Source organism: Lygodium microphyllum, chromosome 6, assembly GCF_053477565.2.
Source record: "Lygodium microphyllum isolate KBCC chromosome 6, Lygodium_microphyllum_v1.1.10, whole genome shotgun sequence".
Taxonomy (NCBI): domain Eukaryota; kingdom Viridiplantae; phylum Streptophyta; class Polypodiopsida; order Schizaeales; family Lygodiaceae; genus Lygodium; species Lygodium microphyllum.
In genome coordinates this window covers 111,831,006-111,846,464 of record NC_141140.1, presented here as the reverse complement: position 1 = coordinate 111,846,464, position 15,459 = coordinate 111,831,006, and the positions used below count along the sequence as shown (strand labels likewise).

The 15,459-nt window shown below is 43.3% G+C and overlaps 1 protein-coding gene across 2 annotated transcripts in view; it reads right to left on the bottom strand.

Moving 5' to 3' along the window:
* Positions 1-270: 270 nt before the first annotated feature.
* The window catches only part of GR (glutathione reductase), a 122,070-nt gene continuing 106,881 nt past the window's right edge, over positions 271-15,459 (bottom strand). For both annotated transcript variants that reach the window (XM_087679890.1, XM_087679891.1), the window contains exons 9-10: positions 962-1,105; positions 271-808 (exon numbers count right to left, since the gene is read on the bottom strand). In XM_087679890.1, the coding sequence (XP_087536016.1) occupies positions 785-808; positions 962-1,105 (168 nt within the window). In that variant the 3' untranslated portion in view covers positions 271-784. The remainder of the gene's footprint in view (positions 809-961; positions 1,106-15,459) is intronic.

The window sequence follows — 15,459 nt, the reverse complement described above, 5'->3', positions numbered from 1 at the left end:
AAAAGAGGGAAGGATATCATTTGGCATTTTACTCTAATAAAAAGAAAATCTACCCAACAAAAACACATCATAAGACCTCCAAAGAGAAACTTGCTACTCATGCTTGGTCATTGGACCAAGCTTAATATGAACTAGCAGAAATATTTATTTGGCTAAAAGAGCTAAGGATCTCTTAATGGCATTTTCCTCTAATAAAAAGAAAACCTACCCAACCAAACACACATCATAAGACTACCAAGAGAGAACTCAATAGTTGGCCTGCACACAAGATTCTAATCGCTCATGAAATAAGCATTCTTGTCTAAAAAAGATAAGGATGTCAATTGGCATTTTGGTTAATTACCGTGTCTTGTCTTAAGTACATGATTTTGGTGTATTGCAAATCTTTCTTACAAAATATTCAAGGGAAACGCTGGCAGCCCCACGAAAGGGCCCCGTGATGGATGAATGAAGTAAACATGATTTACCCATGCACAACTAACATCAATGAACCATTACAAGAATACTATCATGCTCTTGCTAATAACAGCATAGCCTCAATTTATATATATATATACACACACACATTTCCGATTTTTTAATGGTAGCGCTAACTAAGATAATAAGGGACCCATACAAAAAGGCTCGATGAGGACCCTTTCTGTAGAATATTGATAAGAAGCTACATGTTTGCTTGCATGCTTAACCTTCCTTTCTGGTCAACTGATGTTGAGAGTCCAGACCCAGCTGCCCGGGGCTTGAAGGGTACGATCACCTTTCAGTCAGCCACTCATGAAATACTTCACTATGACGCAACAACTTTTTCAGCCTGTATCATAGAGAGGGTGATTTAGATCCTGGATTAGTAGACATAAAATAAATCACTGTTGTTGAACTTGCATGACTTTATAACAGCAGCTTCGTATCATGTAATAGAAAATCATAACCAGACTGATTGCTTAAATACAGAAGACAAGCAAACCTCAGGAACTTGGGCATCCTTTTGACGAATCTTTCTAGTGGGTGTTCTCATTGTCACCAACTCTTCAGCTGCCGTTGGATGAATGCCAACCGTACTGTCGAACATAGCCTTCGTAAGCCCAGCTTTTACAGCTATAGCAACCCCCTGAATTCAGGTATAAAAGATTATGTCAAACTACTTTGAACCAGATCTTAGATCGTCCACAAAACATTTCAACAGTACAGGGAACTGTTTTTTCTATTGCAATAAAAAATTGTGGCTAAATTATGTTACTCAAGAAGAATCTTACAATGAAATACAAGTGCTCAATGGGGAACTATTAAGTCTAATCATTCTTGAATATCTATGGAGTCAACCATTGGCGTGTACAACAATCCCACATGTAATCTAAAGAAAACATAAATATAATATGCATAAAAAATGTCATAATCAATGGAAAGCCAGGAGGAACATCACTTAAGAAAAAAACATTATTTCACAGATCAATATAAGTATAACCAAAAGCAAATTTGTTTGTTTCTTTTCTTTTTAGGAAAATAATAAGGGCATGGGCTGTCATGACATATACACAAAGCCTCTTGGGGCATCGTGGTGGTTGTTTTGGGAAGCCATGGTAGGTGTTTGCAGCACCACCAAGGGTTACCATCCCATACATGAAAAACTAGCAATGGTGGTGTGATGTGCAAAACACATTCTGTAAGAGCTCCTGAAGTTGCCAGTTGTCTCCTCTGGAGTTGGTCCAAGTGCCCACAAAGTCGAGACGAGAACTTTGCTAGGGTGGCCTATATCGAAGGCATGATGGCTGAAGATCACTTGACAACAAGACTTCCAAATTTATGCATGCTATAAGGCTTTCAATGAGATCTTAGAAACAATACGAATTGGCCATTCCATGCTATAAGGCTCTCAATGTGACTAGTCAAATTTCTGTTTTTTCAGGTTTTTGCTGTTCATGAAGGAGAAAAGGCTGCTTCAATTAATCAGATTTATCATTTGCTTGTCAAGGATTACCACTACTTGGCAGCTGAGGGTAATTACATTTGGGGCTTTCATAAGAGTAGAATATGGTGGACATTGACCATACCATAAAGCTGCCTTCAGTGGCAACTTGGTATTGTGCAGCATATAGGGCTTCTCCCACAGGAGGATTTCGTCTCATGGAATACAACAGTGCCCTTTGTTGCTTTGTTGTCCTTTTAGTTCATTTGTGACTTTTGTACGTTTTTAGTAATTAATATAATTACCCCTTACTTGCCTGCGGGGGGAGAGAGAGAGAGAGAGAGAGAGAGGGGCAAGCTCAAAGACTACTAGATTGGCTTGATAAAGGCTTGCAGTGAGATTCTTGGTAGCATGTTACTACTCAAAGAAAGTTGGGAAGAGCAGCTTTGTTGGATGTCAATCTCCATATGATAGCTTTAAGAATGGCACTTTTGTAGGGCCTATGTGTGCAGAGTCATCCTTGGATTGATATTGTGAACTTTTTTTATTAAGGAGATTGGTATCTCACATGGTCGCATGGTTATCGCTGTTTCTTCATGACATGTGCTGAATTCCATGCGGCCTCTTAAACTTTCACAATCCTTTCTCCTTACTCATTTGATTGACTATAGATAGGAGATACTCTACTTCCACGATTTAACATCCTAGTAATCTCCAAAAGGAGATGAATTCATTTTAAGCGGAAGTGTTGGTCACTTCCAGGCTACTGGATTGGCCTAATAAAGACTTGCAGCGAGATAAATTCAATCGGATGGCTCGATTGGGATTGCACATAGTCCATGATGCAGTCATTCTTGGGTAACCCCGACTTCGTTCTTTCTGTTGCATTTGCCAATATTTTGGGTGCCTAGATGCTATACTCAAATTTGGTCGGCCTTAAAGAGCAGCTTCAGCAATATACTCCATTGTCTGCTTTTTAGACTTCTACACCTTGGTGGGATTGGATGTTTGTGAAACTTGATGATTTCGAGATAAGATTAGCTAATCAGATCTACCATAAGATGGTAGAGGACAAGAGATGAGTCACTGAGAAAGCCAAGAAAGTATGGCATGTCCATCATTCCAGAGGGAAATGGCAGGCTAGATTTCTCCAATTGTGGAAGTCCAAGATTCCTTATTAGGGGAAAGTTTTTATATGGAGGTTACTTATTGGGGGTCTCCCCATTGGGGAAGTGCTGCGTGCTTGCAAGATCTCATAGGGTTGATGTATTTGTTGTACCACATGTGGTGAGACACCGATTCATCTCTTTATCTCTTGCTCTGTAATGAGACAAATTTGGAGCTTTGTTTCTAGTGGGTGTACCTTCCTAACTTGCCAACAAACGCATGTCCATTCTTGGGTCTTGGGCAAGATGCCTTCTTTGTTTTCAAGTCATCCTTGCCTCTTCGATTTTCTCAGATGGATAGCTCTCTGGTACATTTGACACGCCTGTAATGTCATCATTTTTTAATTTAGCCTTGGGTATCCATGGCCACGTGGCCCATGTTCAAGGATTACTGTTATGGCAGATCTCTCCCATGGTTTCGACACACCTATAATGTCTCATTTTTTGATTTAGCCTCGGGTATCTATGGCCATGTGGCCTGTGTTCAAGGATTACTATTATGGCAGATCTCTTCCATGGTTTCGCAGACGTAGTCCTCCCTAACGTGGTTGCTCCTTGGTTGGATATTGTTCACTTTACTTCTATTGTGCCGTCTATGTGATATTTGTGCGCTATGTTTTGGTGGCCCGAGAGAGAGAGAGAGAGAGAGAGAGAGAGAGAGAGAGAGAGCAGTCTGAGGGATCGAGGATGCGTCACTGCAGCCCCATTGCCATTGCCTGGTGTCCCGTCGTCGTCGCCTGACCCTCGTCGCCTTCTGGTCGTCACCCGCAGGCCCGTCGCCTGCCCCTGACACCCCGTCGACTGCCACTGAGTCCCCCGCCCTGTTGTCGGACAGCCCATCGGCTGTGTCCCTCACCCGCCTGAATTGCGACCTCTGCGCCTGCTTCTCGCCCGTTCGCCCTGTTTGTTAGGGTTTCTGCTAACGCCGGACCCTTGCCCTGCGCCCCAGACTGTCCCGCTCTGCCGTCGACTGCCAGCCCTTTGTTTCGCCCTCTTGCCCCTGCACTGTTAGGGTTGTGCCTTGCCACACGTGTTCTTGGGACAGGCCACGACTGAGGCTGTCAGGTAAAGCTCAGGTTTCATCGGCTATACTTGCAGAATACGCCCCTGGATAGCGCCTCTGTACAGAAAAGAGAGAGAGAGAGAGAGAGAGAGAGAGAGAGAGAGAGAGAGAGAGAGAGAGAGAGAGAGAGGCCTGCCTGTATCTGCCTCCCGTGAGTTCTTCACTCGATCTCTGACCAACATACGTACTGATACAATATGGCTGGCCTGGATCTGGCTTTTATAGACCAAACGGTGGCAGCTCTTGGTCCGGATTCTGATACCGAGGAACTAGAGGATATGGTTCCGTGCACAGAGGAGATGCCCCCTACTCCTGACCTCCAACCAGCGGGCAAATGCACCAAGCATACTTCGGCAGGGACAATGGATCATCAGGATCGTTCCTATGCTCAGGTTGCTTCTGATTCTGTGGACTCCCAAGATGTTGATTGGGAGCATTTGCTGGAGTTTGCCAACACTCTGCTTGGCGATTATGTTCAATATAATCAGGAAGTCTTTTTGGACTCTGCAACGGAAGATGTTCTGGAAGCCACGGTGGACCCGAAACATGTCTTGCGCTCCTTTTCAGTGTTTTATGAACGTGCTGTGATACTTTTCTTCACTGGTAGGATCCCACTGCTTTCCCGTATTCGCTAGTGGCTGCGCAGTCTGCTACAAGGGGAATGTGTTGAAGAGATTTTTGTTGGGCCCTGGGGTTTTTTTGAGGTGATGTTGAAATCAGAGACACATCGTGCTGCTCTCCTGTCTAAACTGCCATTGTTCGTTGATCGCCGTCTGGTCCATGTGGTGCCATGGTGCCCAATGGCAGATTTTCAGCGTCTACTGCAACGTGAATGCCCTGTATGGGTTGAAGTGAAAAACTGTCCGGCTGTTTATTGGCCATCATTAAAGGACGCCATGGCCGCTGTGGGCTCTGTTCTGGTCCCCCAAGCCTAAGGGCCATGAATCGCAACCGTCTGTGTATGTTATGGGACACTGCTCGGAAAAGGCCTGCTTGGTTACGTATTAACTGCTCTGGCATGCATCCTTTACATTTTCGTTTGAAATGGGGCAACTTTGCAGGACATTGCTTTTCGTGTGGAAAATTGGGGCATTTTATGGCTGAATGCCCAGAGAAGCACCACACTTCAGATGCCGAGCATGTTGCGCAGCCCATGGAAGATATGGTGTGTGATGCTCCATCGCAGGATGCCACCCAGCCACCTAAAGTTTTGGATAAAGGTAAACAACAGGTCTCGGGTTTGGATTCTCGTGGCAACAACTGGGTAAATGTACGCGCGAAAAAAGGCAACAGGCTTGTTGCTGGCATGGTGGATACTATGCCTACTGCCTCACCAGATTCCATGCGTACGTATATGCGCAGGAAAGAAATGGGAAAGTTTGCTGAAAATTCCCAAATTTTTTGGCATAGAGTATAAGAAATTGAAAATGTCTTCAAATTTAGGTATGAGACGAGCAAGACGGATGAGAAATTGTAGAAATTTTTCAAAACCTCCAAATTTGAAAATTAGGGTTTTTGAGTTTTTTCTCAAATCTGCAGAAAATGGTGGGCAAGGCTGAGAATATTACGAACAAGACTAAGAGAGGCTGTGTGTGTACAATTGCATGCAAGACTGCATATGGGATTGTGTGCATGGTGAAAACAGAAACCGCACCTACTCCAAAACAACAACTTTTCTTCCTCCAGCTGAATGTTGGCTCTGGCTGCAGCAAGACCTTGGCGGGGCAGCACTAGCTGACGGTGGCTATTTGGAATCCCCACGTAGAAGCTACTCTGATATCAAATGTTGGAAATGGAGGAAGAGAGTGTGAACACAAGACAATGAGCAAGAGTGGGCAACAATTCCACACTCAAAAGATGCAAGTACTAGAATGATGGAATGAAAGTACAATAGGTCTAAGTAAGTTAGACCTATCCCTAACTCAACTAGAGCTCGTTTAACTCTAGAACTAACTCTAGAAGTGGTGACACAACTTATTAATGTAGTTGTGTTCACACTACAAACCATTCCCTGCCAATCCAGTGATTGCAAATTCGACTCCGTGCAACTGAGAATGGCTGATTTCAAAGCGTTGATGCGAAGACCGGAAGCCTGACCAAAGAGAGCCCAAACATCTAATGCATTGCGAAGGTTATCTTTGTCCGCACGCAGAATCATAAAACTGTCATCAGCCAAGGATTGACTAATGAAGTGCTGTCCAGAGGGAAGCGACAATCCAGCCAATTGAGTAGAAGTTGCCATATGAGATAACATCGAAAGAACCGGATGAGTCGCAAGGGCAAAGAAGAGAGGACTCAAAGGGCACCCCTGTCTGACAGAGCGGGCAAGGACAATTGGCTTGGTAACGCCTCCATTCAGCATGACTCGCGAAGACGTTGCAACACTAATAGTGTAGATCAGACGAGACATCCGAGCACCAAAGCCCATAGTAGACATAAGTTCTGCAATGAAAGACCAGTCCAGATAATCAAAAGCCTTTTCCAGGTCCAATTGAACCAGTACGACCTCCTGATTTGAATGCCTTGCATAATCAATCGCCAGTTGCGCATTTAATACATTGTGCAAGGGTAGTAAAGCTAAAATACGAGCACGAAATGTTTCTGCCCTTAATGAAACCATATTGGAGAGGATGCACAATGGTAGGAAGATGCTTATGGAGGCGATTCACCATTACTTTGGAAAAGATTTTATACATAGAACCCATCAAAGAAATTGGGCGCCACTGTTTCAACATAGATGGTGAAGGAACTTTTGGAAGCAGTTTAATAAGACCTTCTTTCCATGAGGAAGGCATGATCCCCGTTTCCCACACCCGCTGAAACAAAGCCGTCAATGGTTTCACGAGCTGGGTGGCAAAAAACTCAAAGAACTCATTGGTGAGACCATCCCAGCCAGGACTTTTATCCTTGGGCAAGTGTAACAGAACATCCATAACCTCCGCCTCACAAATATCTGCCTCCAGAGTAGATTGCATGTCCTGAGGAACCTGATTGCGGACCAGATCATAAAAAACTGAACGAGCATGAGCAATTTGGCCTGAAGGAGGAGAAGTAGAACCAAGAAGGTCGAGGAAATAATTCCTACACACATTCACAATAGTCTGCGGATCAAGGACCATTTGACCTTCTGCATCCTGGAGTCTAGTCATATTCTCTCGAGCAGGAGATGCATGGAGAGCTCGAAAGAACTTATGAGTCTGACAAGCACTATCTTGCAAAGTCTCCGTCAGATGTTGCAATTTGACCTGCTGATAAGATTTCAATTGAAACTCTTTAATAAGATCAGGCAGATGCATTGCCAGTGACAGCAGAAATACATCATCTGGAGTGTCCACCAGCAAAGAATGAACCAAAGCCAGCAGGTCCTCCGCTGCCTGTCGGAGCCGCCGACAAAGAGAGGCATGATGGATCCCATACTGCCGAGCAACCCGCTGCACATTAGAGAGCAATCGTTCAAACGAAGTAGTGCCTTGAGATGAGAAATCCAATAAGAATCGATCAATCAATTGCTGCATATAGCCCTGAAAGATTGCATGCTTCAAATAAGACGAGTTGAAATGCAAAGGGAGTCTATCCAGAAATTGCTTGAAAGGTGCAATGGGTTGTGCAAGGAGCTTAAGCTGTAGAGGGAAATGATCCGACAAGGCATATTGTTGCAACACTTTTATTTCGAGCATCTCAGGAAGGAAATCATCATCCTGCATGATGTATATGCGGTCTAACCGCGACCATGTTGTTGCATACTGGGCAGAATGGAAAGTAAACCCTGTAGAAGAAGGATGCAGCCAAGACCAGAGATCTTGCTTAAGAACGGCAAGAGCCAACTCTTGCCACATACGACTTTCCGGCGCATCCAATTTCTAAAATTTCTTCCCTTCTTCTTTTTCAGCTGTGCCTTTTCAAATCGTAGTAATACATAATCGCCCTTTGCAAAGTGCAAAGCACGCCTATGATGATCAACTACTCTCTTTTGCTTATCCTGTGATCTTTGAAGCGCATACTTAACCTTCTGATAAGCTGCATCCATGCTTTCCACATAGCGATCGGCCTCAAAGATCTTATCTTTTGTGTGCAAAATAGGGGGGTACTTTCTTACCATCCTCTATCACCTCAAAAGGAGCCTTACCAGCGGACTATGCACTGTGTTGTTGTATGCAAACTCAACCAACGGCAAATATTGTTTCCATTGTGCTTTGTGGTTTGACACAAAGCACTTCAAAAGATCTAACACAATGGAATTCGCATCCTTAGATTGACCATCAGTTTGTGGATGAAAGGATGAAGAGAATTTTAGCGTTGTGCCAATGTTCTCAAACAATTCTTTCCAAAACAAACTTGTCATCTGCGGGTCACGATCACTAATGATCGACTCTAGCATACCATGATACTTAAACACATGCTGCATAAAAAGCCGTGCCATATAATCAGCCTTTTATCTTTTTCCTCACTGGAATGAAGTGGACCTACTTGCTGAACCTGTGTATGATAGTCCATATCCCATTTTTCCTTGCAGGTGTGTGTGGAAGCCCAAAGATAAAATCCATAGCAATACTCTGCCAAGGCCTATCGGGAATAGGCAAGGGCTGCAATAGACCCGGCATCTTTTGCCTATCATACCTAACTTTCTGGCATACTATGCATGTTCGGACAAATTGCTCAACATCATGCCTCAAAGCTGGCCAATAAAAGAAGTGCTCAACTGCCTTAACCGTGGCATCAATACCCCTATGAACCGCATAAGGAGGAGCATGACTCTCAGTCATCGCCTTGTCCCTCAATTGCTTTGGGACACACAGCCGTCCATGCATCATCAGAAAGCCCTCTCGAAGTACGAAATGATCATGCCTCTGGCCATTGCAAAGCTGATCATAGACATCTCCAAAGTCAGAATCAGCAGCATACTGATCCTTCGTGGCATCCAACTTAATGTGATAAACCATACTAACAGCCGACAACTGAAGTTTATGTGACAGTGCATCAGCCACTATAATGTTTTGGCCATCTATATACACAATCTGAAAGTGAAACATAGATAAAAAGTTTATCCACCGCATGTGCTTCTCAGATAACTTCGCTGAGTCAAAAAGTAGTGCAAAGTCTCGTGATCTGTCCGTGAAATCATCCCCTAAGCGATACTATTTCCATGTGGAAAGTGCATGAATTACAGCCATGTGGAAAGTACTATCTTGATTAGGCTGATCTGCCACTACATCAAGCACTAAACCAACAGTGGTTTTGCCTTTCTTTCCCTTATTATCATCCTTTCAGCTTGCTGTTTATTAGGACAGCTGCGTGCCATATGCCCTTCTTGATCACAAATCTAGCATTTATTTGCAGCCATCAGCTCCTTACGTCGTGCATCACTTTTTCCACTCTTTCTTTGCGATCTGTTCCTCTTTTCAGCCCTATTTTCAGATCTGCCCTGATTTTCAGCTTTATTTTCAGATTTACCCTTTTTCTCAGCCTTTGCCTCTTTGACATGTGACTTGGCATCATCACGTGGAATCCTGCATCCTTTCCACGAAACAATGTGTCGGCTGTAGTAGCAGTTTCTATAAGCCGAGACATGCTGGAAACAATGGACTTCATGCAAAAATCCCAAATACCCTTTGGCAAACCACAAATATACTTCACCTGCTCATGGAGGGGTACTGTGCAATAAGAAGTAATTGGCAGCAATGCATCCCAAAACTTCTTATTATACTGGTCCAAGTTCTTGCAATCTTTGGAATTCAACTGATTCCAAGCTGTCATAATGTCTACTTCAAAGGTACTTGTCAACCAATTTGAAGCAAACATTTGCTTGAACTGGACCCATGTGGTAGGTGACTCCCCTTGAATAAGAAGTGTAGACCACCACTGCAATGCATTTTCCTTCAAAAAATGTGGCTTCCTTGCGTATCTTAGATGCCTTTGTGAAGTTGCCTCCCGAATAGGTTGCTTCAAATTGTTGAATAAAAACAAGTGCTTTCAGCCTATCTTGTGCACCACTGAAAGGCTCAAACTTTACGCTTTTGCCACCTTCATCATAGTCCTTCGTCGGACCTATGGAAGTCAAGTTATCATAAATGGGCTGTTGCAAAAAGGGTGCATTGGCTGTACTTGCATAAAAACCAGCACTATCTGAAGCACCTACATGACCAGCACCAAATCCTTGTGCTCCAACAGTCCCTGGCGGTGCTAATACATATCCATATGGCTTGCTTTGTGCCCTAGGCATCATGCCTATGCTGCCATACATGGGATTAGGCATTCCACTTGCATTACCTGGATACATTGGGTGTTGTGAGCCATGCATTGGCTGCTGAATACCATAGAGATTTGTGCCATACATTCCCGTATGTGGTGCTTGTCCAACCATAGCATGAAAAATGGTACCACCACCAAAGTATCCTTGCTGTCCAATGCTTGCATGTGCATAATTGCCTTGCTGCCCATGTTCCCATGGATTGGCACTACCAAGTTGGCCATGCATTTGCACTTGCTGCCCCACGAATACCAACTATTTGTGCTCATCAAGTATTTTGGGCTCTTCTAAAGAAGGCTTAGGCATTTCCTTCAGTTCTTGTGACTGTCCTGAAGCTGTAGAAGGTGTCTCCTTCTCTTTTCCTTTGATGTTCTTCTTTGGAGCATTCAAGAATCGAGTAAACTGGGGATCCTTTGCCAGTTCAGCAAAAAGATTTGCTGCTGTACGCATTCGATCCTTGAAGCTATCATCAAATTCTTCAGCCCCTTGGTGGTCATCAGTCTCTTTATGCATTGAAGTGCCAACATTTGGGTCATTTTCAACATGCTGTCCATGCTGAGAACCATGCCCAACATCAGTCATTGCATTTCCCCCTTCACCACGTGATTGACCAAGGAGTGAGGCATCCTCCCCACTTGATCCCGTATCACCATGTGAAGACATGCTTGTTGTAATTCACTGCTGAGAACAATTTCAGCAATAACGCAATAGTCCCAAGTTGCAATCAAGTACCACGGGCTCACCAATTCAAAGGATTTGATGGTATCCCGGCAATTGAACCATGAAACCAACCTTCCTTCCGTGGATGGGTCGTAAATCCCTGACTACAACTTAATTACAGCAGCAAATAATAAATGCAAATCTGAAAATACAAATTTACCTACTGATCTTGGACAATGCGCACCCGATTGGCCCCAAATTTGGTGCCCCTTTTGGTATTTCTTTACCTTTATTGAAGAAAAAGTTGATTTACAATGGGATTCTCCCAATCCTCTTCGAAATCCAAACTCCCCTAACTGTCCAAAGTGACCAGCAAGTCTTCAATCTGTTTTGCCCCTTGATTCAGGCACTTGATTGGCCTTCACCCGCTTTGATGAAGATGGAAAATGCCCCAAATTCAATTATTTGCTAATCCCTCCACTTGAATAGGCTAAAAACAACTTCAGCCCTGTTGAATCTAAGTCTTGGAGCTTCCAATTTTTGGCACGCTTTCCAAGGCTGTTGCTAAACCCTGATTTCTGCATTGTAAATTAGGGTTTACAGCATAGAAATTTGCAAATTCTCAGCCTCCAAGGGTCCAAATGCTGAGACCTTCGAAGCAAGACTGTGAAATGTCTGGGAAATGAGAGAGAAAGCTGTAGAGAGAAAAAATTCAGAGTTTTGTCGTGAAGAATGAGTGAAAATTAGTCAAATGCAGCTGCTGCCCTGCTACAACAGCTTGTAGATGCAAAGAACTGAAGAAAATCAGTCATTTACTGCTACTATCTTGTCTCAACAGCATGTAGATGCTGTCATCTATTGTTGATTGGTCTTCTCCTGCCCCTGGCTGCCTCAAAAGGTCCTCCGCTGGCTGCAAATCACACCAGCAACATCTCCTCCCTCTCTCTTGTAGGTTGAATACACTAAAAATGCCTCTCTCCAACCTCTAAAGACGTTTTTCAATCTTGCATGGGCATTTTTGACAAGCAGCAACCTTTCCAAATGGTTTTTCAAGCATTATCTATATTTAATTATTAATTTTCAGTCTTTAAATACTGAAAATTAATCTAATAATTATTTTGGTGCCCTGAAAAATAATCTAACAAGCCAATAATTAAATTGGCTAAGCATCTTCCACTCCGGAGTGTCTCTGTGCCATCTTTGACCATCAGATTGGCATTAGGTACCATCAAACGCCACTTCTCTAGTGTCCCCAACTGACACTTACGACCAAATGAATGACCTAGGCCAACAACTAGCACTAGATACCACCAAGTACTTGTGCGACATAACTTATAGCAGCTTTTGCCTTTGACATCCTGTGATTTTCTCCGGTCTCGGGCTCGTAAATTTACTCTAATCCCAAAACACCTCACATGTGCAACATTTACTTAATCATGTGATAAAAAATTAATCCACATGTTAAGTGAGGTTTAAGAAAATACATGTCCTCATCATAACACTTGGCTTGTGATTTCCTACTTTAGAGTCTTTGAGAATCATGTGTATACGCACACGCCTGATGATAAGCTAGGAAAGCTCACTCCCCGGGCTGATCATTATAGTTTTGTAAGATACTTCTCCGAAGGGAAGGCCTATTGTTTGTTCAATCCTCAAACAAACAAGGTGATTGTTAGGAGAGATGTAGTTTTTTATGAGAGGGATATTGTGCAATCTTCTACACTAGACTCCGAGCCAATTCCTTACCATATTCCATTGGAAATAGTGCCTTTTGAGCCGTATCTACTACCCACTCCTAACCTTTCCACAGATCCTTCATCCCTGAAGCCCCCTACGCAAGACCCGTTACCTCATTGGTATCAACACACCATGTGGGATTCAAAAATGATGGACCAAGACAAATATTGCAAAGGGGAAAGACCACTATAGAGGAGTTGCCACAAGGCAATGGAGTCAGCCTTATCAAGGCTGTACGCGTCAATGGCGCTGAAACCTCTAACCTACGAGCCATGACAAGAGGCCAAAAGGCTAAAGAGGTTGACAAAGATAATGCAAAATCGGTTGAGAAAAACCCTAAGCAAGGGGATAAGGGGACGGAAGTCCTGAATCCTACCGTGGAAGGTGGACCTCTAAGGCCTGTTGACAAAAAAGTCGATCCTAAGAAGGATGAGGAAGTGCCAAGAAAGAAGGCAAGAGCTAAAAAAAAAGTGCCAAATCCAGTCCCGAGACCAAAAGAAAGGATGGTTTGGCGAGAAAAGAGAGCTTTGGCTACCTATCATGATTTTGATTTAGCAAGTTCTCTTTGCGAAGTCAAACCAGATGTAAATCTCTTACAATTGATTAAATTATCTCCAGGAGTACGCAAGGAATTCAAGAAGATCCTACGTATTGGGTATATTGTAGAACCTTTGGGCATAGCAAGAGTAGGGGAAGATTGGTTTGATCATGCTGAAAAGAATTGCCCTAGGGTGCAAAGCTTGATCTCTCTGCCCATAAGGCATAGTCCCATTCCATTCCCCTAAAATAGCATAAATTGGGATTCTAGTAACCTAAACTCTAGGACAGCGTTGCCTGTTGTTCATTTCCTTCAAGCAAAGTTCCATGTTGTCGATTTTGTTTGAGAAAAGTTCTCGGCCAACCGGGACCACCCATCCGTAGGACGGACCCATGGCCACATCCACCGCACTTTCCTCAGGGTTGTTTTAGTTGTCTAATTACCTACCACATTTAGTTGGACACGCATAAAATAGCTTCCTTAATTAGCCAATTAGACACCGGTTCCTTCATGTAATCTTAGCACTGACATAGAAAAGCAGTTTCAAACAAGTTTCTTTACATCAATTGATCTTATTTATCTTTGGAATACATCCAGTCCGAAGGCTAATCATAATCCACCCGAAGGAAATCCATAATCCGCCCGAAGGCTATCCAATAATCCACAGGGATTACTAATCCAAGATTTCACCCATAGACTAGTATGCGGGCCTCAAGATCCAATCCCGAGTCGTGTTGGCCTCTTGTGCAGGGCCCAGAAGGCAAGGGATTTATGGCCAGAGCCCCCCCTAGAACCCAAGCATCCTCCTGCTCCAAGTAGCACCCAACGGAGAGACCTCTCGTGGCGGGTTCGGTCCACGCTAACAACCCCTTGGTTAGGGTCAGGCAGACAGTCGAGGGTAACTGATATTGTCTCTCCCTTCACGCCTTCAACCTGAAGCATTAATTATCTTTCCATCTTTAGTTCTTTTAGCAAACAATGCAAACAATGCTCCTAAACTGTTATAAGCACAATCAATCCAATGGTCGTTTATTTGGCTAACTGCTAAGGAGTGAATCCTTCTCTTCAAAAGCACCCAGCATTCGATCCGGGATCAATTGCGACTTGGCAAGATCCCCAAGGTTTTTTTGTTTTACCCTTTTGTCCTTGGGTTAGGGTCATACCCTATCAACCCAAATTAACCATTACCTTAGGTTTCTTAAGTTAAGTTAGTGAATCCTGGCGACCATGTCGCTCTAACTTGATTGATCCTTTGCTTACTAAGCAAAGCATAACTTCCCTTAAGATCGCCTAGCTTGAACCTCAGGCTTTATTTGCCTCGTTGTTTGCAGTTGATTACATAACGCACTCTAAGCCAGAAAGTAAACAAGAAGCTCTTTAGCACCCTGAACAGTGATAGGCCATGGAGAAGGAGCTAGAGAGTATTGACTAAAATGAGACTTGGTTCTTAGTGGATTGTCCAATAAACAAGAAAGTCCTTAACATAAAGTGGATATTTAGAACCAAGCCAAAGGCTGATGGGACATTAGATAAGTAGATGGCTCACCTTATTATGCAAGGGTTTTGACAAAAGCAAGGTACTGACTATGAAGAGACCTTTGCTTCTATTATGCTAGGTTAGCATACATTTTCACTTCATTATAGAGCAAATTGAGCTAGGTACTATTTGCCAAGAGTTTGTGCCTTCATCAAATAACTTTCTAAATATATTGATCCAAACGGTCAATTGGTCAGTGCTTTAGTATTTACTACCCAAGATCAACTTGGGTACATCCTTCTCTACTTCTTCAGGTTAACAAGGAGAGAGAGTTCTTTCCTCCAGCTTTCCCTTCTAGTTTGAGAGGAAACGGCTTTCTTTACTTGATGGTGGAAGGGTGTTGTTTACAGTTTTGTTTCAAACGTTATGTATATCGTATTTTGTATCTTTCTCCACATCATCAAGATGACTATAATTGCAAAAGGGCACTAGAGCAAGTGAACAATTTCCTTGCAAGGGCACTATCCACGTGGCACCATTGCATAGCATTTGCATGAGCATGATCACACCTGCATTGCCTCTTGCATAACTCCAATGCATCGGCATTCTGTTCTTGTAAACATGCATATGTGCGCATTTATTCATTTTTTATTTTTGGAGCAATCGTGATT